Below are 27,309 nucleotides of genomic sequence, written 5' to 3'. Positions count from 1 at the left end.
CTCTTCCTCCTCTCTCCAGTTTCCATGGGAAGTTAAGCTGGGGAATTTTGGAAATATTCGATGCAAAATTAAACAAAAAACACGACATTTCAACCGATTTGTTTAATTTTTTTTTTAAGGTAGAACAGAACAAGTTTTAATTATTTTATTGAATAATTATTCGTTTCATTGAAGAACGAAAACAGGAATGTTGAGTTAAATGTTACTCATCCCCCCCAACTCCACTCATTAACAAAAGCACCCCCACAGAGTCCCCTTCAAAATGTTGAACGAAAAGAGCCTCCCTCCACAACGTTCCATCAAACATGCAAACCTAGCTTCAAGCGATCCTCTGCGTTCTGGCTAAACCCTGTCAGTCAACGGGCTCTTCCTGGGCCTCATCAACATCACCCTCTTCCTCTTCCTCTGCAGTGTCTCTGTCCGGCCTCGTTGAGGATGGCTCCGTGTCAGTTGTTCCACTCTCACATGTGTGAGCCTGTTGCGAACATTTGTGTGGTTGCAAATGTATTATCTCTTCATTTTACACACGGCATCTACTGCACGTCTGTCCGTCCTGGGAGAGGGATCCCTCCTCTTTGCTCTCCCTGAGGTTTCTCCATGTTCCCTTTAAACTGGGGTTTCTTCGGAAGTGTTTCCTTGTACGATGTGAGGGTCTAAGGACAGAGGGTCTAAGGACATAGGGTCTAAGGACAGAGGGTCTAAGGACAGAGGGTCTAAGGACAGAGGGTCTGAGGACAGAGGGTCTGAGGACAGAGGGTCTGAGGACAGAGGGTCTGAGGACAGAGGGTCTAAGGACAGAGGGTCTAAGGACAGAGGGTCTAAGGACAGAGGGTCTAAGGACAGAGGGTGTCGTATTGTCATACTGATATTCTGTACACACTGTGAAGTCCACTGAGACAAATGTAACATCGGTGATATTGGGCTATATAAATAAACATTGATTGGTTGATTGATTGATTGAATAGCCATGCAGTAAGCCGTGTGCTATGGCATGGATATTCAAGTGTACTTGAATGGCATCTGTTTGTTGTAGTCAAGATTATGCTAAAATATACTTTCCCCAACGATATTTAAGTTCCCTACGAAGAGCCAACCTTCAATTTAGAAAATTCCCAGTTTATTCCCATTAACTTCCGTGGAAAGTTTCCATCTTTGAAAATTCCCGGAATGTTGCAACCCAACTAGTTTAGTTCCAGAGGTAGATCAAGTAGCTAAGTGTGTTAGGTCTGACTCTCAGTGTGTGTTGCTCCGTGGGATTTCTGCTTCACTCGCGTTGCCTACCGCTATTTTACTGTCATTTTCGGACACCTTAAAATACTGCCATATATATCCGCCGATCGAGCGGAGCATCCCTAAATAGCAGGTTCAGGAGGAATACACCAAGTGTCCTTAAACAATGACTTCCTGTAGAAGAGGTAAGATAAGATCAAAAAAGTACGTTCTTATCTTACCTCCTACAGGAAGTCATTGTTTAAGGACACTTCAGGATCCTCCTGGTTTGAGGAACTTGCAGCTAAAAGGATGATTTCCCTTTTCAGTGTGTCACTGCTTCGGCTGCACAACCAACCAATTATAAACATTGCAATATGGACTAAATCCCTAATTAGCAATGCGATATTCTTCTCAAATCGTGCAGCCCTGCTCTGTTTTTATGAATAATGTGCATTTTGAAGAACCCACACTTCTCTGTTTGCATAGTTTTAGTGCACGTCTACTCTCAGCTGGTTTTTATTGATTTGCTAAAAGTCGTCTCTCTGCTCTTCAGTGCAACCAAGCTCGATGACCTTGAGCTCTTCCTTCACGGCCTCAATCTCGGCCACCTCTCCGACATCATGACTGTAAGTACTGAATGCCTGAAGTGATATATATCGACGTGTTTATGAAATATGTATTCATCTCTAAATTGTGCTGCGGGATTTTGTGACTATTTTTGACTGATATTGCAGCACTTACGATATGATGAGGAAGTCATTGTTCACGATTTTGAAGGGATGGGTTTTTTTTTTTTACTTTATTCGTATTCATTACATTACATGACATGTCACTTGTTAGACGCTTTTATCCAAAGCGACTTACATACTCAATACTGTGGGCAATCCCCACAGGAGCACTTTGGGGTGAAGCGTCTTGCCCAGGGACACAACGACATGCTGACTGCAGTGGGGTTTGAACCTGCTCACAACCCACTGCACCACACGCCTCCCCACGTATTCCCATTAAAACATATATTATATGATGATGGTGTGATGGAGAGGCGAAGTCCCGCCCTTCTACTTCCGACCCATGGGACCTTACTTCGGAAAAATGATGTATTGAAGTCAATGGAGAGAGAGAGATTATCTTTCGATCCCGTTTGAATTGTGCCACGAATTACACATACGATGTTTGTCAACCTTAAAAAATAATTTGTCGTAAAACTGTTGAAATATGAGACTATGGAAAATACGCAACTAGAAAGACTACAACTCCCAGAGTCGTGGTCCCGCACGCTGGCTCTCATGGAACCAACTAACTCCCCTTGTGTGTGTGCACAGCTCTCAATGCGCCCAGACTTGGAGTGATTTCCACCTCTTTTAATACTTTCCGCCTCGTTCTGAGAGAAAGAAGTGAAACGTACCAACGGGACGGCCGTCTGGGTGTGTGGTGCGAGACGGGAGATGTAGTTCATGGAGCGGTTTCACATAAACAAAGTTACTTCACATTTTACGACACATTTTAATTTTCATGACTTGCAAAATTGACAAACATCATATGTGTAAGTCGTGGCACAATTCAAACGAGATCGAAAGATAACTTCTCTCTCCTTTGACTTCAATACATACTTTTTCCGAAATAAGGGAGGGACTTCGCCTCTATTGTCTAAACTAAACAAATAAGTATCGTTAAGTCTGCAGAGTAAGATTTGTAGGCGGGGCGATCTCTGCAGCTCCACAATACTTTATCCAAAATGGTATTTTAACACATTTTTAGCCTCGAGCAAACATCTTGATATTTGAAAATCATCCATTAGGAGTGGGGGAATAATCGATACAGCATAGTATGGCGATACCTTGCGTGGGGATATTGTATCGATACACGGACGCTCGATATTTTATTATATAAACTTTATTTTTTTATATTTATAAACTGTAGCATATAGGGTTGCCAGAAAATGACCATGATCAACATCGATTATTCGGCAGCCCTGGCGAATAATAATCGATTATTCGACCGACCCCCCCCCCCCCCCCCCCCCGCGGGAGAAGAAGAAGAAAATAAAAAGGAATTCCATTTTTTTTTCTTTACTGGAACTTGTTTAACAGTAGCCTACAAACAACAAACAAGCATGTCATCACAATGGCCTTGAAGTGAAGTTGGTAATGGCCGGCTGTGCTGCGTCTTTCTCTGTAACCTCGTTGGCGTGCTTCGCACTCAAATGCGAACGCATTGTTGAGGTTGAGCTGTGATAGACCAACGTCTTTTCGCAGAGCTTGCATTTAACTTCCTTTGGACTTGTAAGTTCGAAGTAGTTCCACGAGGAGGAACTCTTTTTACCTGCCGGCTGCCGCTTTGTTCATCTTTAGTCGCACATGAGAGGGAGAGGGGGGGTGGGGTCGGTGTGTAGCGTGCTGCAGCAGCAGTCTGCTCTGCACGCAGGCTTCCTCCAAGTTTACAGTAAAACAAACTGGTGGTGTGACCAATGACAATTATTAATACTATTACTATTATTAGCATATATATATTTATATATATTTTGGTTGAAACTAAGCCAGAAAAGAAAAAGAAAAACATAAATAATAAAATAAAAAATATATAAATAAAATCGATTTTTAAAAATAATATTCGATTATGGAGACTGTAGCGAATAATCGAATAATCGCTGGCATCCCTAGTGGCATATCCCTCCGAAAGATTACGTTAAGACATGTATACAATGCATTCAAAAACAATGCCATCTCCTTTTCAGGTTCAAAGAACACACATTGGGTTTTTTACATAAACTATTCATATTCCAAAAACATGTTTTAACCAGGAGGGGAAGACGGACATGGATATGACGCATGTGATTTGCAATATATCGTATTGCGATAGCATCGTATCGTGGGGAGCCCGGTGATTCCCGCCCCTATCAGCCATTATGCAATTTATATTAAATGCGGGTTCTCCTGCGGGCCTAAAATGAGCGCACACTGTTCCCTCATCTCTTCAATTCCCACGCGCTGATCGGAGATAATATTCTGTTACAGTATCAGATCCACGGGTGAGATGCTGTGATCCTAAATATGAGGAAGCACAGCTGCGTTAATGGCAGACTGACATTTGCTTTGGAACCTGTCACGAGAAGACAGGTTTACATATTTGACTCCATAATGGATCCACTGTGCTGCTTTGAGCTGGATTCAAACTCCGTTTTAGAGCCGCTCTGATAGATGAGGTCGGGTTTGACGGGTGCAGGCTTTCAAAGCCTCATGCAGGCACATCTGGTTCAGCCGCACAAGTTTTGATTCGGTCGGTGTTTCCACTTTCACACTCATCTATTTCCTTTCCACACACACACAGGAGAATGACGTCACCTGGAGCTACCTGATGACCATGGAGAAGCAGGACCTGGAGAAGGTAGGGTGAAAGTTCGTCTGTCGGCTCTGTAGAAGCTGATCAATTCAGAGACTGAATCATTCTTTAGATGAACTATACTTCTGTAGACTTTAACCGACCTGATATGTGTCGTAAGTGGTGAATACATGAAAAGGGAGTGTGTTTGGTGCACCTCATACGGCACACATTTGGGTCATTATCACCATGTTGAGATTCTTACATGTATTTTCAGCTTGTGGTCAGATTTACATGCAGGTCGCCTCATTATTGTGTACGTTGTGCTCCGAATTAGCAACTTTCTCGCTAGGTTTAGCAACTTTCCAGCCCCTCTTAGCAACTGTATTCCTAAAAAGCAACTTTCCAGTCTCTCTTAGCAACTTTATTCCTAGAAAGCAACTTTCCAGTCTCTCTTAGCAACTTTATTCCTAGAAAGCAACTTTCCAATCCCTTTTAGCAACTTTATTCCTAGAAAGCAACTTTCCAATCCCTCTTAGCAACTGTATTCCTAAAAAGCAACTTTCCAGTCCCTCTTAGCAACTGTATTCCTAAAAAGCAATTTTCCAATCCCTCTTAGGAACTGTATTCCTAAAAAGCAACTTTCCAATCCCTCTTAGCAACTGTATTCCTAGAAAGCAACTTTCCAATCCCTCTTAGCAACTTTATTCCTAAAAAGCAACTTTCCAGTCTCTCTTAGCAACTTTATTCCTAAAAAGCAACTTTCCAATCCCTCTTAGCAACTGTATTCCTAAAAAGCAACTTTCCAGTCTCTCTTAGCAACTTTATTCCTAGAAAGCAACTTTCCAGTCCCTCTTAGCAACTGTATTCCTAGAAAGCAACTTTCCAGTCCCTCTCAGCAACTGTATTCCTAGAAAGCAACTTTCCAGTCCCTCTCAGCAACTGTATTCCTAGAAAGCAACTTTCCCGCCCCTCTTAGCAACTGTATTCCTAAAAAGCAACACATTTAGCGACTTTGTCAGACCATCAGGGTTACGGTCAACTTGTATATTTTCTACTTTTAAGGCCATTTTATTTCAATTTTGAGATGTTTACATTTTAAGAATTGTTTATTTCTACTCTTTACATTACATTGCATTACACTTAGCAGACGCTTTTATCTAAAGCGACTTACAATAAGTGCATTCGACCAGGAAGACACAAACTTGAAGAAAACAGAATCATAAAGTACATCAGGCTTCAGAGCAAAAACATTTCAAGTGCTACTCAACTGGCTTTGGATAAGCCAGCCCTTTATTAGTATATAATTGCTCTGTTAGCAGTTCTTTGTTAATAGTTCTATCGCTCGAAGTGGAGTCGAAAGAGATGAGTTTTCAGTCTGGAAGGTGTGTAAGCTTTCTGCGGTCCTGATTTCAATGGGAGCTCATTCCACCATCTTGGAGCCAGGATAGCAAACCCACGTGTTTCTGCTGATGGGAACTTGGGTCCCCCTCGCAGCGAGGGTGCAGCGAGTCGTTTGGCTGATGCAGAGCGTAGTGCACGTGCCGGGGTGTACGGTTTAACCATGTCCTGGATGTAGGAAGGGCCAGATCCATTCGCAGCATGGTACGCTAGTACCAGTGTCTTGAAGTGGATTCTAGCAGGTACCGGAAGCCAGTGGAGGGAGCGGAGGAGCGGCATGGTGTGGGAACATTCAGGAAGGTTGAAGACCAGACGAGCCGCTGCATTCTGGATGAGCTGCAGCTGAACTCTCTAATGTCTTCTCACGTGCACTGCCTTGTTCTTTGTGCCGCTGCAACACAATCCCAATTTGGGATCAATAAATCACATCTGATCTTATTTATCAGGGGGAAAGCCTGTTGCAATTGATGCATGTCTTTTACAAAGTTTGCTTTTTTAATAACTGACAGAAGTTAAATTCCAGTCCAGAAGTTTGTCAGACGTCATGGTAACAAACACACGTTAGAAATGACACATCAATATATTTCCTCTTGGTGTAGCATCGCAGTTCGCCTTGTGTTAGATAGTGAGCTCAATCCAGCATGGTAAAGCTTCCTGCAGCTGTAGAAACACGTATCATACCGTTTGATGATTTCTCTGAACGTACAACATGAGAAAATACTTGTTTCTGTCAGGTGGGCATCACAGACCCGGAGGTCCAGCAGAAAGTGCTGAGTGCTCTGCAGCAGATGAATCTGGACAAAGTGGACTTGGACACAATCAGCTTCCCCGGACCTGAAGAAAGTGGGTAAGGTATCCCATAATGCACTGCAAGCGCAGCTGGGAGACTTCTGGGGAAAAAATGTAAGAGAAATGTCCGATATCTTTGGCATTTCTCTCAACAAAAACCCATTATCCTATTACTGGGGGAACACCAGAGGAAATACAAAATAAAGATTCCTATCTGTTTCTGGTCATCAGACAAATTACAAGGAATTGGCTAAAAGATAATAACTTAGTCAACTCACAATGGAATATCTTCCATGTCTTTGAGGAGAGATGGGTCACGTATGGAACGATCAACTATCAAAATAGCTGTGTTAAATAAACGCACAAGGGGTTCTTGATATGAAATAATATACGGGGTTCTTACGGTCTTTAGAAACCTGGAAAAGTCATGGAAATTCTAAATGCTAATTCCAGGCCCTGGAAAAGTTACGGAAAACAGTATCTTTCCCAACGTTTTGGAAAAGTCATGGAAATGTAACTAAAGTTGCATCAAATATAATTTATATTTTATCTAATCGCCGAAATAGTAATACTATAGTGATAATAAATACTGTATCGTATCGTAATGAAACGTAAAATGGCATTTAACTGACGAGGTGTTTTGCTGGTGAGAGATTTGAGTTGCTTTAGCGTGTGGAAGCTATTTGATTTGTGTTAGATCGGCACAACATGTTTCATATGCAGACCTTATTTTCCTGTTCCATGTTAAAATAAACTATTTTCAGTGGAACCGCTGAGACAGAGTAATCTCTTTGGTCATGGACAATTAGGTAAAGGTCATGGAGAGGTCATTGGTGAAAAAGTGTTCGTATGAACCCTGAATATATTAAAGGCAAAATAGAACTGATAATCGGAAAATCTACTCTTTCCACAAAATAGTCCCCACGGAAGTGTATTCACTCCTGTCTCCATCCACACATTCACAAAATAAACAAAGACAGGTTTTATACGTTATTCAATTATATTGACAGTTTTCCAGGCAAACAAAACTCAACACAAAGTCAGCTCGGCGATAAACCGAAATTGTCTTTGCTGCCTAATCCAGGCCACTATAGGTCATTGAAAAAAAGGCTGTGGCTCCTCCTGCGCCCGTCGGCTGCAAAAACCGGAAATGTCTGTCGGCGTATTTAGGCTATAACCGACAGAAAGAACAATACGATGATCGGCGTGGCACGAAGGAGCGATCTCACCCTGTGTTGGAGAGAATCTCTCCCTCTATCTGGGCGTCTCCACGGAGACGTGCTTCCAGTTGGTCGATGCAATATCCACTTTCAGTTACTGCCCCCGTTGCATTTGAACATATCTATACACGTGCTGAGGAAACTTAAATATCCCGCTGAATACCTGCATTCGCCGCACACACACACTTCCTCCTCCCGTGAGAACCAGCCCCTGGTGTCCCGGTGACGCGCCCCTAAAAAGGGGGGTGGAGTGTGAAGTGACTTGAAATTGAGCCGTCCCTTTATAGATATATCTCTTACGTATTAGTGATGGGAATTCCGGATCATTTGGCTCGGCTCACTAAGAAGAGCCGGCTTCCCAAACCGCTTCTTACCACAGTTTGCCACGGAGCCTCAGTTTCGCCGCTGCGAGGCTCCGGCACTCGCAGTTCACGCGCGTGCTCCACTTGCACCCCCAAGGCTCGCCGGCAGGACACTTTCCGTCACAGGAACACGCTTTGCTCATGGCGAAATCATCCCACCAGACTCCTTTGCCCCTCCACAGAGGGATGCCCTTGTCCTTTTCCCTTTCGTCATTTCAAGCGTAAAAACTCGATCTTCTCTCGGATATAAAATGTTTTGGACGCCCTCGGCTCGAGTTCAGGGCGTTCCGAGCTGAGTAAGGGCTTCAAATGACTGCAAGACGCCCCCCTGGCGGAAACGCTGCTTCTAAGAGCATTTAATGTTGTAGTTTTGTCCATGTGGACATCATCTTAAATACTTAAAGAAATAAGAGGTAATCAGGGCTGTCAAGTTAATGCGTTAATAACGTCCACCCATCCATCTTCTCCCGCTTATCCGTGGTCGGGTCGTGGGGGGTAGCAGTTCCAGCAGAGAGCCCAAACTTTCTTTTCCCTGGCGACATCAACCAGCTCTGACTGGGGATCCCAAGGCGCTCCCAGGCCAGCGAAGAGATATAGTCCCTCCACCTGGGTCCTAGTCTACCCCTCGGTTCTCTTCCCAGCTGGACGTGCCTGGAACACCTCCCTAGGGAGGCGCCCAGGTGGCATCCTCACTAGGTGCCCAGGAACCACCTTCAACTGGCTCCTTTCGACGCGAAGGAGGAGCGGCTCAACTCAGAGTTCCTCCCTGATGACTGAACTTCTCACCTTATCCCTAAGGGAGACGCCAGCCACCCTGCGGATAAAACCCATCTCGGCCGCTGTTTCTTCGTTCTTTTCGGTCAATGACCCATCCTTCATGGCCGTAGGAACGAAATGAATAACGTGTTAACGCAAAACATTTTTAACGCCACTAATTATTTTAACGCATGTGCATTTTTGTCCTCGGCCGCCCCGTAGTTTCAGAGCACATCAAGTTTAAAATACCATCTAGACAATCCAAGCACACTGCTGATGCCGACAGCCCCGCTCCTGCCGCCCGCGTTGCAGCAGACCACACTTGAAAGTGTGCGGGGGAGCCGCCTGGACACGTCTACGAGCAGCAAACCTTCAACAAAGATCGCTAAATGGGTGGCGACAGCTTACAGGCCAATGAACATCGTGGAGGACGAGGGGCTTGCGTGATATACTTCGGGTCGCATCCAGCGACTGCACTTCTGAATTGCCTTCCAGAGCCACCACTGTGTCGACAATACACAACGTGTATGAAGTCCAAACGGCGAAAGTAGAGGAGGATTTAAGAAGACTATTGAACTTCACTCAGAAACATACCTCGGGGTCGCGGCGCATTATTTTATGAGAGAGGTTCCAGGTTGAATTGAGGCGAATATTTGTAATGTTCAAATGATAATAAACATTAGCATAAAGCATATTTGTCCACTCATATGTTGATAAGAGTATTAAAAACTTGAAAAATATTCCTCTAAGGAACATTTAGAACGGATAAAAAATGTATCCTTAAATATCGACTGACAGCCCTAGTTTTTATATAGAACCGAAGCGACTAGTAAGGGTTGAAGAAATGTACTACAGTGCATTTAAAAAGTACAATACTTCCCTCTAACATATAGTGGAATAAGATGCAATAAGACTTTATTTATCCCGAAGGAAATTGTTTTGCCAGAGTTAAAAAAATACAAGACGGTCACATCATGAATGTAAATATTACCAGTTAGTTAGTAGTGTGAAAAAAGGTAGTGGCAGATACATAACTGCACGTTATCATAGCACATTATTAATATTAATAATATTGCACATGTTCGATAGCAGCGAGTGTTTTGTAATGATGGCAATGATATTTATATTGCACATAGTGTTGAAATAGTACAGTACAATTATGTTAAAATACTTCTTAAGTACAGTACTTTGACTACGTTTAACTCGTTAAATTCCACCACTTGTTTTACAGTGAACATCCTTTTTCTGTCTGCTCAAACATGTCGTCAACATCTGTCAGATGCAAAGACGGAGTCGTCCACAAACACTGCGCTCAGCCAAAAACAAAGCTGACTATAGTAGCAAAACTTTAAACACTTGTCAGCCGCACACCTTTAACCCTCCCCCGCATCCAGCCCTCCTCCATCTCCCCGTAATGCCGATCTGTCCTCCTCTGCGTAAAGTCGTCCATCAGGAGCATCTCGCTGTCCTCACTCCGTAATCCCACCCTCACTTCTCCTTCTCCCAGCCCTGAGCCAGGCGCTAATGGTTTAAGCGCAGCTGTAATGATTTGTAGGGTGAGAGGCGATGAGAAAGTAGAGCCGGTGGCAGAGGCCAAACAAAGACATCGCAGCGCACCCCATCACTTCACGACTCCTCAGGAGAGAGACACCGTCCAATAGAGAGAGAGGGGATTTTAAACGAGAGGGATGGATGGCTTCGACACGGACAGATCTCCTCTATTGGGATCATTATTTCACACTGGAAATGTAGTCCTGCAAATAACTTCTTATGTCAGGGACCTGTAGAGAAATAGGCCTGGAGGATAAAAATGAAACGCATGTTAACAGTTAGAAATATTAATAATAAGATCATTAACTCAGTGCTACAGTGGGACTGGTTTTTCTAGGGAAGCCTCCACTTGTTTGACAGAAATCCAACAAGTCAACTTTATTGTCAATCTTTCAGTTTGTGTGTACAGACAGAGATCGATACCGTTTCCCACAATCCCGAATGTCTCGAAAAGGCTAAAGACAAAGCCTTTCATTATCCAAGAGAACAGGATTAACAGACTTGCCAAACAAAGTGCAGCTTAAGCAAAACCCTTCGTCTCGGAGTAGCTTTGAAGGCCATGAAGAACGACATTTGTTGGACCTAAAAGACTGTCAAATTAGTCGGGTATTGTGAAGCCCTGTTAGCTATTCCGGCTCGATCTCGAGGCGTCATGTGGCAGAGTGTTAAAAAACTCAGCACATCCAAAGCCATGGAGTTATTCCACGTCATCTTTTCCCTCATTGTGCACCTGCAGGAAAACTGACACCTTTCACCCGCTATTTAATGTCTTTATTTCATCCTATTTATCCTGCAAACAACAACCACGTCCTAAGAAAGTTTATAAAAATGACTGAAATGTGGTGTGAATCGACCACACAGCAGTGCAGTGAATAAACATGCATCCCCTTCCCATCCTCCGCTATGAAATGGCGCTTGCTGGTGGAAAAATGGCAAATGGCATTCCCTGGATAAATACAGTTCCCTGACAAAGTGGCATACATGCATCCGCTATCAGCGCTCGTAGAAAACATAATGTTCCTTTGCGTCTACAGCCCATTCGACGATGTTCCCACCGGGGGCCCATCATCACTCTCCGCTCCCTAGATAAACTAACAGCAGGCGGAGGACTGACAGTGTTTACTCGGCCCTCTGACAGAGTGTGAGGAGCTGTCACCTCACCACGGGAAATGTAGCATTTAAGATAAGACCTATATCAATATCCCACAGCACCAGGGGATGGGAAGAGGCGGACGAATATGAATAACCATCGTTTAAGGTGGATGTTTTTCAGGGAGGGAGGACAGTGTTGGGCTCGACCACCTGCTGGGTTTACTACGGTTTGGAGAGGGGGGAATGGAGAATGTGAACACTATTAATCTGTCTGACTGTCAGTGGTGGGCATCTTCAGCAGGCCTTCCCTTGTTTTTATACGACGACGTCTAATTAGGGCTCAGTTTTTTAAGAAGAACCTTCTGACCTTGGCTTTAAAGCTCCAAAACGTCTGGGACATGTCCGATGAGTTCACATTGTGCCACATCAGTTATGTAAATTACTGTTTTCTGCAGACTGAAATTGTAATCTCAATTGAGTGAACTGCGATAGAGTGGTGACATTTTTGTAGGCCAACCTGGAAGATAGCGTCACAAGGGCTCCCTAGACAAAAAGCTATGGGATTTTTCCATATATATATAATATAAATATTGCAGAAAAAAGCCTGTTTTCTTCGGCAGGATCATCTCCACATATTAAAACAATCTGTGAAGTCTAAATGCAATCACCTGAAGGAAACAGTTAATGTCTTAAAAGGAACTAAGCTAAAGGCGGCTAATGTTGGGCTATAAGGACTACATCACGGTCACATGACTTCACGTCACCACCACCAGCTAAGCTAAAGGTGGCTAATGTTGGGGCTATAAAGGAACTACAGCACGGTCACATGACTTCACACGTCAACCACCGCGCTAAGCTAAAGGAGGCTAATGTTGGGCTATAAAGGAACTACAGCACGGTCACATGACTTCACGTCACCACCGCTAAGCTAAAGGCGGCTAATGTTGGGCTATAAAGGAACTACAGCACGGTCACATGACTTCACGTCACCACCGCTAAGCTAAAGGCGGCTAATGTTGGGCTATAAAGGAACTACAGCACGGTCACATGACTTCACGTCACCACCGCTAAGCTAAAGGAGGCTAATGTTGGGCTATAAAGGAACTACAGCACGGTCACATGACTTCACGTCACCACCGCTAAGCTAAAGGTGGCTAATGTTGGGCTATAAAGGAACTACAGCACGGTCACATGACTTCACGTCACCACCGCTAAGCTAAAGGAGGCTAATGTTGGGCTATAAAGGAACTACAGCACGGTCACATGACTTCACGTCACCACCGCTAAGCTAAGGGGCTAATGTTGGGCTATAAAGGAACTACAGCACGGTCACATGACTTCACGTCACCACCGCTAAGCTAAAGGAGGCTAATGTTGGGCTATAAAGGAACTACAGCACGGTCACATGACTTCACGTCACCACCGCTAAGCTAAAGGTGGCTAATGTTGGGCTATAAAGGAACTACAGCACGGTCACATGACTTCACGTCACCACCGCTAAGCTAAAGGCGGCTAATGTTGGGCTATAAAGGAACTACAGCACGGTCACATGACTTCACGTCACCACCGCTAAGCTAAAGGAGGCTAATGTTGGGCTATAAAGGAACTACAGCACGTCACATGACTTCACGTCACCACCGCTAAGCTAAAGGAGGCTAATGTTGGGCTATAAAGGAACTACAGCACGGTCACATGACTTCACGTCACCACCGCTAAGCTAAAGGAGGCTAATGTTGGGCTATAAAGGAACTACAGCACGGTCACATGACTTCACGTCACCACCGCTAAGCTAAAGGAGGCTAATGTTGGGCTATAAAGGAACTACAGCACGGTCACATGACTTCACGTCACCACCGCTAAGCTAAAGGAGGCTAATGTTGGGCTATAAAGGAACTACAGCACGGTCACATGACTTCACGTCACCACCGCTAAGCTAAAGGAGGCTAATGTTGGGCTATAAAGGAACTACAGCACGGTCACATGACTTCACGTCACCACCGCTAAGCTAAAGGAGGCTAATGTTGGGCTATAAAGGAACTACAGCACGGTCACATGACTTCACGTCACCACCGCTAAGCTAAAGGAGGCTAATGTTGGGCTATAAAGGAACTACAGCACGGTCACATGACTTCACGTCACCACCGCTAAGCTAAAGGAGGCTAATGTTGGGCTATAAAGGAACTACAGCACGGTCACATGACTTCACGTCACCACCGCTAAGCTAAAGGTGGCTAATGTTGGGCTATAAAGGAACTACAGCACGGTCACATGACTTCACGTCACCACCGCTAAGCTAAAGGAGGCTAATGTTGGGCTATAAAGGAACTACAGCACGGTCACATGACTTCACGTCACCACCGCTAAGCTAAAGGAGGGTAATGTTGGGCTATAAAGGAACTACAGCACGGTCACATGACTTCACGTCACCACCGCTAAGCTAAAGGAGGCTAATGTTGGGCTATAAAGGAACTACAGCACGGTCACATGACTTCACGTCACCACCGCTAAGCTAAAGGTGGCTAATGTTGGGCTATAAAGGAACTACAGCACGGTCACATGACTTCACGTCACCACCGCTAAGCTAAAGGAGGCTAATGTTGGGCTATAAAGGAACTACAGCACGGTCACATGACTTCACGTCACCACCGCTAAGCTAAAGGAGGCTAATGTTGGGCTATAAAGGAACTACAGCACGGTCACATGACTTCACGTCACCACCGCTAAGCTAAAGGAGGCTAATGACGTTTAGTCGTCTCATTTAGACACTTGTTCACCAGGCGTTTAACCAAAAGCACGTTAAATAAAGTACCGACTTTACGACGAGAGAAACAAAGGTGGTGAGAAACTCATTGCCTGTTGCACTTGCATCAAAAAGAAAAATGTTTTTTTATGTACATCATTGTTTGCTGTCTGTTTTGCAGGAGTGAGGACCTGCAAAACTTCCTGATCAGCGTGAGGCAGCAGTGCTGTTACCTGACGGAGACGATTCAGGACGTGAACGGGAGATTCCCCCGCCACGCCTCTCAGGTGAGTCTCTCTGTAGTGGAGCACTGGAAATATATTCATTCAACACTTTTATAATTCATAAAGCAGGGGCTGCCTGTTTTTTACAAAGCTTGGATGGGTAACTTTTCTCATTGTGCAGCTGCTTCAACGTCTTTTTAAATGTCCCTTCCAGCCATTCTTTTTGTAAATGATTAATTTGCCTCATGTTCCAATTTCTTTATCCGTTAGTTCTTGATATTAGTTTTTCTTTGGGTTTTTCTGGTCCCTACGTTCAGTTTTTTACCCGGCTACACTGTAAATTATGTCTCTACCTCATTGTTTCTCCAAGTAAAATAAAGATTGTATATACGTTATAGGGCTGTACCCGAATATTCGTTTGTTGGAGTACTATTCGGGTTTCAATTTCGTTATTCGTTTTTTTTCTTCCTGATTTTATTGAAATCTCTAATATCAACGTAAGAGCTTCGGGGGGTGCTAACACTTAACCATACACTTTATTGTTTACTTTCTCCGTCTTTATATGTAGATATTACTTTTCTCCGTTAATCTCCGCCTCGTTGTTTCCATAGCAACAACAACTTCCTGTCAACAGCGCTAACTCTCCTTCAAAATAAAAGAATGTACGTAAAAAATAGGAAGCCAAGCCAAATTATATTTAAGACATACAACTGCAACGAAGGTAACACACACAATGTGATATCCTTTACGATTTCAAAGAACACAAATTGGCTTACATTAACAAATAACTATAAAACAACAATACTGTAGAATAACAAAATGAATGCCGTGAATAAACAGAAATACACGTGCTGAAGCGGTTCGCTGCAGATTACTACGCCCCGCGCGGGCCGAATATTCGCTGCTGATTACTACCGAATATCCGGAGCCCGAAAAATGGTATTCGGGACAGCCCTAATATTTAACCACAGAGCTTACAATAGAATATAATCGTTTAATGTCATTATGTACAATGAGATAAATAAATGCTTCTCCCTTTCAAACAAAAAACATCACAACAAATACACGCAGCATACATACTTAGAAATAAGGAATAAAGTGCAGTAATTATTTCCAGGGTATAAAAATAAAATCTATAATGTAATAAATAATAATAGTATGTATTTATAATAATGATATATATGTATAATAGGGGTGTAACGGTATTCGTACCGCCACGGTTCGGACGTCACGGTTCGGCACATGCAGTCACACGACGAATACGCCTTTTTTTTACGAGTGGGAAAAAAGTCTGTCATTCAGGGCAGCATCCACTACACTATTTATAATCCAGGGGGGGGTATTGCGCCTAAAAGCTGTTTGCCAGCCGCCCTTAAACAACAAATGAAGAACAAGAAGAAACACAACAACAAAACGAACAAAATACAAGAAGAAGAAAAGTTAGTATGGCGATTTCAGATAACACACAGGAGCTAGAACCACCTGCTTCTTTTAAATCAGCTGTGTGGGAACATGTCGGGTTCCCTGTGGACTAAAATAACGATGAGGTGCGAGTGGTGGATCGGACGAGGACGGTGTGTCGGCGTTGTTCGATAGCGGTGCGGTATGCTAATGGCAACACACGCCAAACATGCTACATCATATCAGAAGGCATCACCCAGGTTTACCAATCACCGGAGCCCGGCAAAAGACAACAGCAGTTCAGCAGCTGATCCCCGCTGTTTTTAAGAAGCCAATAGACATGAGAGCCGAGAGACCAAAATAAATAACGGAAGCTTTTGGCATAATGTTTTTCAACGGCTTTGCGCTCTTGAAACACTTTCTTATTATTTATGATGTAAGACATTCTTTTTAGTTTTACAGCTTGATGAAACCTTTTAGTTTGACATCAGCCATTATAGATAATATGGCCATCTGAGTGTGTGTGTTTGTTTTTAACTGTTTAATACAGTTAATTATTCAAAATGTCAGAGTTCCTTATTTTTAAACTGAAACTTGCACTACTGTTCAAAAGTAAATAACAACAAACCTGGAATTATGCATTTGGGACTTTTTTTTGCTTTTCCTTGTTGTACCGAACCGTGACCTGAACCGTTCACCCCTAGTGTATATATGTACAGTCACATGTATGATGATTAAGAGGTATGACTTTCAGGTGTTAAGAGCTCTTGGGAGAAAGCTGTCTTTGAGTCTGTTTTGGATGTGATACACCTGTAGCGCCTGGTTGAACAGGTGAAAGCCGGGGTGTGAACTGCCCTTGGCAATGTTTTTGGCTCTACTGAGGCAGCGGGAGGTGTACTGTACATGTCCATCAGGGAGGGGGGGGGCAGCCGATGATCCTCTGTGCTGCTTTTACGACACTCTGGAGCCTCATGCTGTCGGCCTCAGTGCAGCTGGCGTACCACACTGTGTGTCAGTAGGCTCTCCATGGTGGAGCGGTAGAAGGTCACCAGCCGCCTAGTGGCTAATAAAGGCATAGACGGTATATTCTCACCCAGTTGAAGGTGCCCATGTGAATCCTTCTCGGAGCGCGGAAACCAGTAACGTAAAGCACAAGTAAACGTCTAAAAGAATCCAGATTGAATTGAAATATTCCCACACTTAATTCTGTGCACGCATGTTGAACCTCGTCCGTCTGCTAATGTCTCGGTGGCTTTGTTGGCAGCGATATCATTCTATATTTACCGACTGAGCCGTGTCTCCGTGCAGCTGGTCTTCTCTCTGGACCCGAAGAGGGAGGCGCAGGCCGTCTGCAACCAGCTGCTGATCCAGACCAGAGACCTGCAGAAGGAGGTCACCTGCCTCCGGAGCATTCTCTGCCAGGTCCACACAGTTTAACCAGTCCTGGATGTAGGAAGCCAGATCCATTCGCAGATGGCTACGCTAGTACCAGTGTCTTGAAGTGAATTCTAGCAGGTACCGGAAGCCAGTGGAGGGAGCGGAGGAGCGGCGTGGTGTGGGAACATTCAGGAAGGTTGAAGACCAGGCGAGCCGCTGCATTCTGGATGAGCTGCAGCTGAACTCTCTAATGTCTTCTCACGTGCACTGCCTTGTTCTTTGTGCCGCTGCAACACAATCCCAATTGGGATCAATACATCACATCTGATCTTATTTATCAGGGGGAAAGCCTGTTGCAATTGATGCATGTCTTTTACAAAGTTTGCTTTTTTAATAACTGACAGAAGTTAAATTCCAGTCCAGAAGTTTGTCAGACGTCATGGTAACAAACACACGTTAGAAATGACACATCAATATATTTCCTCTTGGTGTAGCATCGCAGTCCGCCTTGTGTTAGATGAGCTCAATACCGCATGGTAAAGCTTCCTGCAGCTGTAGAAACACGTATCATACCGTTTGATGATTTCTCTGAACGTACAACATGAGAAAATACTTGTTTCTGTCAGGTGGGCATCACAGACCCGGAGGTCCAGCAGAAAGTGCTGAGTGCTCTGCAGCAGATGAATCTGGACAAAGTGGACTTGGACACAATCAGCTTCCCCGGACCTGAAGAAAGTGGGTAAGGTATCCCATAATGCACTGCAGCGCAGCTGGGAGACTTCTGGGGAAAAATGTAAGAGAAATGTCCGATATCTTTGGCATTTCTCTCAACAAAAACCCATTATCCTATTACTGGGGGAACACCAGAGGAAATACAAAATAAAGATTCCTATCTGTTTCTGGTCATCAGACAAATTACAAGGAATTGGCTAAAAGATAATAACTTAGTCAACTCACAATGGAATATCTTCCATGTCTTTGAGGAGAGATGGGTCACGTATGGAACGATCAACTATCAAAAATAGCTGTGTTAAATAAACGCACAAGGGGTTCTTGATATGAAATAATATACGGGGTTCTTACGGTCTTTAGAAACCTGGAAAAGTCATGGAAATTCTAAATGCTAATTCCAGGCCCTGGAAAAGTTACGGAAAACAGTATCTTTCCCAACGTTTTGGAAAAGTCATGGAAATGTAACTAAAGTTGCATCAAATATAATTTATATTTTATCTAATCGCCGAAATAGTAATACTATAGTGATAATAAATACTGTATCGTATCGTAATGAAACGTAAAATGGCATTTAACTGACGAGGTGTTTTGCTGGTGAGAGATTTGAGTTGCTTTAGCGTGTGGAAGCTATTTGATTTGTGTTAGATCGGCACAACATGTTTCATATGCAGACCTTATTTTCCTGTTCCATGTTAAAATAAACTATTTTCAGTGGAACCGCTGAGACAGAGTAATCTCTTTGGTCATGGACAATTAGGTAAAGGTCATGGAGAGGTCATTGGTGAAAAAGTGTTCGTATGAACCCTGAATATATTAAAGGCAAAATAGAACTGATAATCGGAAAATCTACTCTTTCCACAAAATAGTCCCCACGGAAGTGTATTCACTCCTGTCTCCATCCACACATTCACAAAATAAACAAAGACAGGTTTTATACGTTATTCAATTATTGACAGTTTTCCACCAAGCAAACGCAAACAAAACTCAACACAAAGTCAGCTCGGCGATAAACCGAAATTGTCTTTGCTGCCTAATCCAGGCCACTATAGGTCATTGAAAAAAGGCTGTGGCTCCTCCTGCGCCCGTCGGCTGCAAAAACCGGAAATGTCTGTCGGCGTATTTAGGCTATAACCGACAGAAAGAACAATACGATGATCGGCGTGGCACGAAGGAGCGATCTCACCCTGTGTTGGAGAGAATCTCTCCCTCTATCTGGGCGTCTCCACGGAGACGTGCTTCCAGGTTGGTCGATGCAATATCCACTTTCAGTTACTGCCCCCGTTGCATTTGAACATATCTATACACGTGCTGAGGAAACTTAAATATCCCGCTGAATACCTGCATTCGCCGCACACACACACTTCCTCCTCCCGTGAGAACCAGCCCCTGGTGTCCCGGTGACGCGCCCACTAAAAAGGGGGGTGGAGTGTGAAGTGACTTGAATTGAGCCGTCCCTTTATAGATACTATCTCTTTACGTATTAGTGATGGGAATTCCGGATCATTTGGCTCGGCTCACTAAGAAGAGCCGGCTCCCAAACGGCTTCTTACCACAGTTTGCCACGGAGCCTCAGTTTCGCCGCTGCGAGGCTCCGGCACTCGCAGTTCACGCGCGTGCTCCACTTGCACCCCCAAGGCTCGCCGGCAGGACACTTTCCGTCACAGGAACACGCTTTGCTCATGGCGAAAATCATCCCACCAGACTCCTTTGCCCCTCCAACAGAGGGATGCCCTTGTCCTTTTTCCCTTTCGTCATTTCAAGCGATAAAAACTCGATCTTCTCTCGGATTATAAAATGTTTTGGACGCCCTCGGCTCGAGTTCAGGGCGTTCCGAGCTGAGTAAGGGCTTCAAATGACTGCAAGACGCCCCCCTGGCGGAAACGCTGCTTCTAAGAGCATTTAATGTTGTAGTTTTGTCCATGTGGACATCATCTTAAATACTTAAAGAAATAAGAGGTAATCAGGGCTGTCAAGTTAATGCGTTAATAACGTCCACCCATCCATCTTCTCCCGCTTATCCGTGGTCGGGTCGTGGGGGTAGCAGTTCCAGCAGAGAGCCCCAAACTTTCTTTTCCCTGGCGACATCAACCAGCTCTGACTGGGGGATCCCAAGGCGCTCCCAGGCCAGCGAAGAGATATAGTCCCTCCACCTGGTCCTAGGTCTACCCCTCGGTCTCTTCCCAGCTGGACGTGCCTGGAACACCTCCCTAGGGAGGCGCCCAGGTGGCATCCTCACTAGGTGCCCGAACCACCTCAACTGGCTCCTTTCGACGCGAAGGAGGAGCGGCTCAACTCAGAGTCCCTCCCTGATGACTGAACTTCTCACCTTATCCCTAAGGGAGACGCCAGCCACCCTGCGGAGAAAACCCATCTCGGCCGCTTGTTTCTCGTTCTTTCGGTCATGACCCATCCTTCATGGCCGTAGGAACGAAAATGAATAACGTGTTAACGCAAAACATTTTTAACGCCACTAATTATTTTAACGCATGTGCATTTTTTGTCCTCGGCCGCGCCGTAGTTTCAGAGCGCATCGAGTTTAAAATACCATCTATACAATCCAAGCACACTGCTGATGCCGACAGCCCCGCTCCTGCCGCCCGCTTGCAGCAGACCACACCTGAAAGTGTGCGGGGGAGACGCCTGGACACGTCTACGAGCAGCAAACCTTCAACAAAGATCGCTAAATGGGTGGCGACAGCTTACAGGCCAATTAACATCGTGGAGGACGAGGGGCTGCGTGATATAATTCGGGTCGCATCCAACGACTGCACTTCTGAATTGCCTTCCAGAGCCACCACTGTGTCGACAATACACAACGTGTATGAAGTCCAAACGGCGAAAGTAGAGGAGGATTTAAGAAGACTATTGAACTTCACTCAGAAACATACCTCGGGGTCGCGGCGCATTATTTTATGAGAGAGGTTCCAGGTTGAATTGAGGCGAATATTTGTAATGTTCAAATGATAATAAACATTAGCATAAAGCATATTTGTCCACTCATATGTTGATAAGAGTATTAAAAACTTGAAAAATATTCCTCTAAGGAACATTTAGAACGGATAAAAAATGTATCCTTAAATATCGACTGACAGCCCTAGTTTTTATATAGAACCGAAGCGACTAGTAAGGGTTGAAGAAATGTACTACAGTGCATTTAAAAAGTACAATACTTCCCTCTAACATATAGTGGAATAAGATGCAATAAGACTTTATTTATCCCGAAGGAAATTGTTTTGCCAGAGTTAAAAAAATACAAGACGGTCACATCATGAATGTAAATATTACCAGTTAGTTAGTAGTGTGAAAAAAGGTAGTGGCAGATACATAACTGCACGTTATCATAGCACATTATTAATATTAATAATATTGCACATGTTCGATAGCAGCGAGTGTTTTGTAATGATGGCAATGATATTTATATTGCACATAGTGTTGAAATAGTACAGTACAATTATGTTAAAATACTTCTTAAGTACAGTACTTTGACTACGTTTAACTCGTTAAATTCCACCACTTGTTTTACAGTGAACATCCTTTTTCTGTCTGCTCAAACATGTCGTCAACATCTGTCAGATGCAAAGACGGAGTCGTCCACAAACACTGCGCTCAGCCAAAAACAAAGCTGACTATAGTAGCAAAACTTTAAACACTTGTCAGCCGCACACCTTTAACCCTCCCCCGCATCCAGCCCTCCTCCCTCCCCAATGCGATCTGTCCTCCTCTGCGTAAAGTCGTATCAGGAGCATCTCGCTGTCCTCGCTCCGTAATCCCACCTCACTTCTCCTTCTCCCAGCCCTGAGCCAGGCGCTAATGGTTTAAGCGCAGCTGTAATGATTTGTAGGGTGAGAGGCGATGAGAAAGTAGAGCCGGTGGCAGAGGCCAAACAAAGACATCGCAGCGCACCCCATCACTTCACGACTCCTCAGGAGAGAGACACCGTCCAATAGAGAGAGAGGGGATTTTAAACGAGAGGGATGGATGGCTTCGACACGGACAGATCTCCTCTATTGGGATCATTATTTCACACTGGAAATGTAGTCCTGCAAATAACTTCTTATGTCAGGGACCTGTAGAGAAAATAGGCCTGGAGGATAAAAATGAAACGCATGTTAACAGTTAGAAATATTAATAATAAGATCATTAACTCAGTGCTACAGTGGGACTGGTTTTTCTAGGGAAGCCTCCACTTGTTTGACAGAAATCCAACAAGTCAACTTTATTGTCAATCTTTCAGTTTGTGTGTACAGACAGAGATCGATACCGTTTCCCACAATCCCGAATGTCTCGAAAAGGCTAAAGACAAAGCCTTTCATTATCCAAGAGAACAGGATTAACAGACTTGCCAAACAAAGTGCAGCTTAAGCAAAACCCTTCGTCTCGGAGTAGCTTTGAAGGCCATGAAGAACGACATTTGTTGGACCTAAAAGACTGTCAAATTAGTCGGGTATTGTGAAGCCCTGTTAGCTATTCCGGCTCGATCTCGAGCGTCATGTGGCAGAGTGTTAAAAAACTCAGCACATCCAAAGCCATGGAGTTATTCCACGTCATCTTTTCCCTCATTGTGCACCTGCAGGAAAACTGACACCTTTCACCCGCTATTTAATGTCTTTATTTCATCCTATTTATCCTGCAAACAAAAAACAGGACAACCACGTCCTAAGAAAGTTTATAAAAATGACTGAAATACTGCTGGTGTGAATCGACCACACAGCAGTGCAGTGAATAAACATGCATCCCCTTCCCATCCTCCGCTATGAAATGGCGCTTGCTGGTGGAAAAATGGCAAATGGCATTCCCTGGATAAATACAGTTCCCTGACAAAGTGGCATACATGCATCCGCTATCAGCGCTCGTAGAAAACATAATGTTCCTTTGCGTCTACAGCCCATTCGACGATGTTCCCACCGGGGGCCCATCATCACTCTCCGCTCCCTAGATAAACTAACAGCAGGCGGAGGACTGACAGTGTTTACTCGGCCCTCTGACAGAGTGTGAGGAGCTGTCCCCTCACCACGGGAAATGTAGCATTTAAGATAAGACCTATATCAATATCCCACAGCACCAGGGGATGGGAAGAGGCGGACGAATATGAATAACCATCGTTTAAGGTGGATGTTTTTCAGGGAGGGAGGACAGTGTTGGGCTCGACCACCTGCTGGGTTTACTACGGTTTGGAGAGGGGGGAATGGAGAATGTGAACACTATTAATCTGTCTGACTGTCAGTGGTGGGCATCTTCAGCAGGCCTTCCCTTGTTTTTATACGACGACGTCTAATTAGGGCTCAGTTTTTTAAGAAGAACCTTCTGACCTTGGCTTTAAAGCTCCAAAACGTCTGGGACATGTCCGATGAGTTCACATTGTGCCACATCAGTTATGTAAATTACTGTTTTCTGCAGACTGAAATTGTAATCTCAATTGAGTGAACTGCGATAGAGTGGTGACATTTTTGTAGGCCAACCTGGAAGATAGCGTCACAAGGGCTCCCTAGACAAAAAGCTATGGGATTTTTCCATATATATATAATATAAATATTGCAGAAAAAAGCCTGTTTTCTTCGGCAGGATCATCTCCACATATTAAAACAATCTGTGAAGTCTAAATGCAATCACCTGAAGGAAACAGTTAATGTCTTAAAAGGAACTAAGCTAAAGGCGGCTAATGTTGGGCTATAAAGGAACTACAGCACGGTCACATGACTTCACGTCACCACCGCTAAGCTAAAGGTGGCTAATGTTGGGCTATAAATGAACTACAGCATGGTCACATGACTTCACGTCACCACCGCTAAGCTAAAGGCGGCTAATGTTGGGCTATAAAGGAACTACGGCACGGTCACATGACTTCACGTCACCACCGCTAAGCTAAAGGTGGCTAATGTTGGGCTATAAAGGAACTACGGCACGGTCACATGACTTCACGTCACCACCGCTAAGCTAAAGGCGGCTAATGTTGGGTTATAAAGGAACTACAGCACGGTCACATGACTTCACGTCACCACCGCTAAGCAAAAGGTGGCTAATGTTGGGCTATAAATGAACTACGGCACGGTCACATGACTTCACGTCACCACCGCTAAGCTAAAGGCGGCTAATGTTGGGCTATAAAGGAACTACGGCACGGTCACATGACTTCACGTCACCACCGCTAAGCTAAAGGAGGCTAATGTTGGGCTATAAAGGAACTACGGCACGGTCACATGACTTCACGTCACCACCGCTAAGCTAAAGGCGGCTAATGTTGGGCTATAAAGGAACTACGGCACGGTCACATGACTTCACGTCACCACCGCTAAGCTAAAGGAGGCTAATGTTGGGCTATAAAGGAACTACGGCACGGTCACATGACTTCACGTCACCACCGCTAAGCTAAAGGTGGCTAATGTTGGGCTATAAAGGAACTACGGCACGGTCACATGACTTCACGTCACCACCGCTAAGCTAAAGGTGGCTAATGTTGGGCTATAAAGGAACTACGGCACGGTCACATGACTTCACGTCACCACCGCTAAGCTAAAGGAGGCTAATGTTGGGCTATAAAGGAACTACGGCACGGTCACATGACTTCACGTCACCACCGCTAAGCTAAAGGTGGCTAATGTTGGGCTATAAAGGAATACGGCACGGTCACATGACTTCACGTCACCACCGCTAAGCTAAAGGCGGCTAATGTTGGGCTATAAAGGAATACGGCACGGTCACATGACTTCACGTCACCACCGCTAAGCTAAAGGAGGCTAATGTTTGGCTATAAAGGAACTACGGCACGGTCACATGACTTCACGTCACCACCGCTAAGCTAAAGGCGGCTAATGTTGGGCTATAAAGGAACTACGGCACGGTCACATGACTTCACGTCACCACCGCTAAGCTAAAGGAGGCTAATGTTGGGCTATAAAGGAACTACGGCACGGTCACATGACTTCACGTCACCACCGCTAAGCTAAAGGTGGCTAATGTTGGGCTATAAAGGAACTACGGCACGGTCACATGACTTCACGTCACCACCGCTAAGCTAAAGGTGGCTAATGTTGGGCTATAAAGGAACTACGGCACGGTCACATGACTTCACGTCACCACCGCTAAGCTAAAGGAGGCTAATGTTGGGCTATAAAGGAACTACGGCACGGTCACATGACTTCACGTCACCACCGCTAAGCTAAAGGTGGCTAATGTTGGGCTATAAAGGAATACGGCACGGTCACATGACTTCACGTCACCACCGCTAAGCTAAAGGAGGCTAATGTTGGGCTATAAAGGAACTACAGCACGGTCACATGACTTCACGTCACCACCGCTAAGCTAAAGGAGGCTAATGTTGGGCTATAAAGGAACTACAGCACGGTCACATCACTTCACGTCACCACCGCTAAGCTAAAGGAGGCTAATGTTGGGCTATAAAGGAACTATAGCACGGTCACATGACTTCACGTCACCACCGCTAAGCTAAAGGTGGCTAATGTTGGGTTATAAAGGAACTACAGCACGGTCACATGACTTCACGTCACCACCGCTAAGCTAAAGGTGGCTAATGTTGGGTTATAAAGGAACTACAGCACGGTCACATGACTTCACGTCACCACCGCTAAGCTAAAGGTGGCTAATGTTGGGCTATAAAGGAACTACAGCACGGTCACATGACTTCACGTCACCACCGCTAAGCTAAAGGAGGCTAATGACGTTTAGTCGTCTCATTTAGACACTTGTTCACCAGGCGTTTAACCAAAAGCACGTTAAATAAAGTACCGACTTTACGACGAGAGAAACAAAGGTGGTGAGAAACTCATTGCCTGTTGCACTTGCATCAAAAAGAAAAATGTTTTTTTATGTACATCATTGTTTGCTGTCTGTTTTGCAGGAGTGAGGACCTGCAAAACTTCCTGATCAGCGTGAGGCAGCAGTGCTGTTACCTGACGGAGACGATTCAGGACGTGAACGGGAGATTCCCCCGCCACGCCTCTCAGGTGAGTCTCTCTGTAGTGGAGCACTGGAAATATATTCATTCAACACTTTTATAATTCATAAAGCAGGGGCTGCCTGTTTTTTACAAAGCTTGGATGGGTAACTTTTCTCATTGTGCAGCTGCTTCAACGTCTTTTTAAATGTCCCTTCCAGCCATTCTTTTTGTAAATGATTAATTTGCCTCATGTTCCAATTTCTTTATCCGTTAGTTCTTGATATTAGTTTTTCTTTGGGTTTTTCTGGTCCCTACGTTCAGTTTTTTACCCGGCTACACTGTAAATTATGTCTCTACCTCATTGTTTCTCCAAGTAAAATAAAAATATTGTATATACGTTATAGGGGCTGTACCCGAATATTCGTTTGTTGGAGTACTATTCGGGTTTCAATTTCGTTATTCGTTTTTTTTCTTCCTGATTTTATTGAAATCTCTAATATCAACGTAAGAGCTTCGGGGGGTGCTAACACTTAACCATACACTTTATTGTTTACTTTCTCCGTCTTTATATGTAGATATTACTTTTCTCCGTTAATCTCCGCCTCATTGTTTCCATAGCAACAACAACTTCCTGTCAACAGCGCTAACTCTCCTTCAAAATAAAAGAATGTACGTAAAAAATAGGAAGCCAAGCCAAATTATATTTAAGACATACAACTGCAACGAAGGTAACACACACAATGTGATATCCTTTACGATTTCAAAGAACACAAATTGGCTTACATTAACAAATAACTATAAAACAACAATACTGTAGAATAACAAAATGAATGCCGTGAATAAACCGAAATACACGTGCTGAAGCGGTTCCCTGCAGATTACTACCCCCCCCCCCCCCCCACGGGCCGAATATTCGCTGCTGATTACTACCGAATATCCGGAGCCCGAAAAATTGTATTCGCGACAGCCCTAATATTTAACCACAGAGCTTACAATAGAATATAATCGTTTAATGTCATTATGTACAATGAGATAAATAAATGCTTCTCCCTTTCAAACAAAAAAACATCACAACAAATACACGCAGCATACATACTTAGAAATAAGGAATAAAGTGCAGTAATTATTTCCAGGGTATAAAAATAAAATCTATAATGTAATAAATAATAATAGTATGTATTTATAATAATAATGATATATATGTATAATAGGGGTGTAACGGTATCCGTACCGCCACGGT

General features: G+C 44.2%; 1 protein-coding gene across 1 annotated transcript in view; it reads left to right on the top strand.

Moving 5' to 3' along the window:
* asz1 (ankyrin repeat, SAM and basic leucine zipper domain containing 1) overlaps window positions 1–27,309 on the top strand; it is an 85,697-nt gene that overhangs the window by 51,880 nt on the left and 6,508 nt on the right. The window contains exons 8-14 of the mRNA XM_034085842.1: window positions 1,766–1,838; window positions 4,540–4,596; window positions 6,666–6,778; window positions 14,623–14,728; window positions 17,375–17,497; window positions 18,070–18,182; window positions 26,031–26,136. Coding sequence (XP_033941733.1) covers window positions 1,766–1,838; window positions 4,540–4,596; window positions 6,666–6,778; window positions 14,623–14,728; window positions 17,375–17,497; window positions 18,070–18,182; window positions 26,031–26,136 — 691 coding nt within the window. The remainder of the gene's footprint in view (window positions 1–1,765; window positions 1,839–4,539; window positions 4,597–6,665; window positions 6,779–14,622; window positions 14,729–17,374; window positions 17,498–18,069; window positions 18,183–26,030; window positions 26,137–27,309) is intronic.

Source organism: Pseudochaenichthys georgianus, chromosome 6 (assembly GCF_902827115.2).
Source record: "Pseudochaenichthys georgianus chromosome 6, fPseGeo1.2, whole genome shotgun sequence".
In the NCBI taxonomy this organism is placed as follows: Eukaryota; Metazoa; Chordata; class Actinopteri; order Perciformes; family Channichthyidae; genus Pseudochaenichthys; species Pseudochaenichthys georgianus.
The sequence above is the reverse complement of the archived record's forward strand: the minus strand, read 5'-3'. Positions and strand labels throughout refer to the sequence as shown.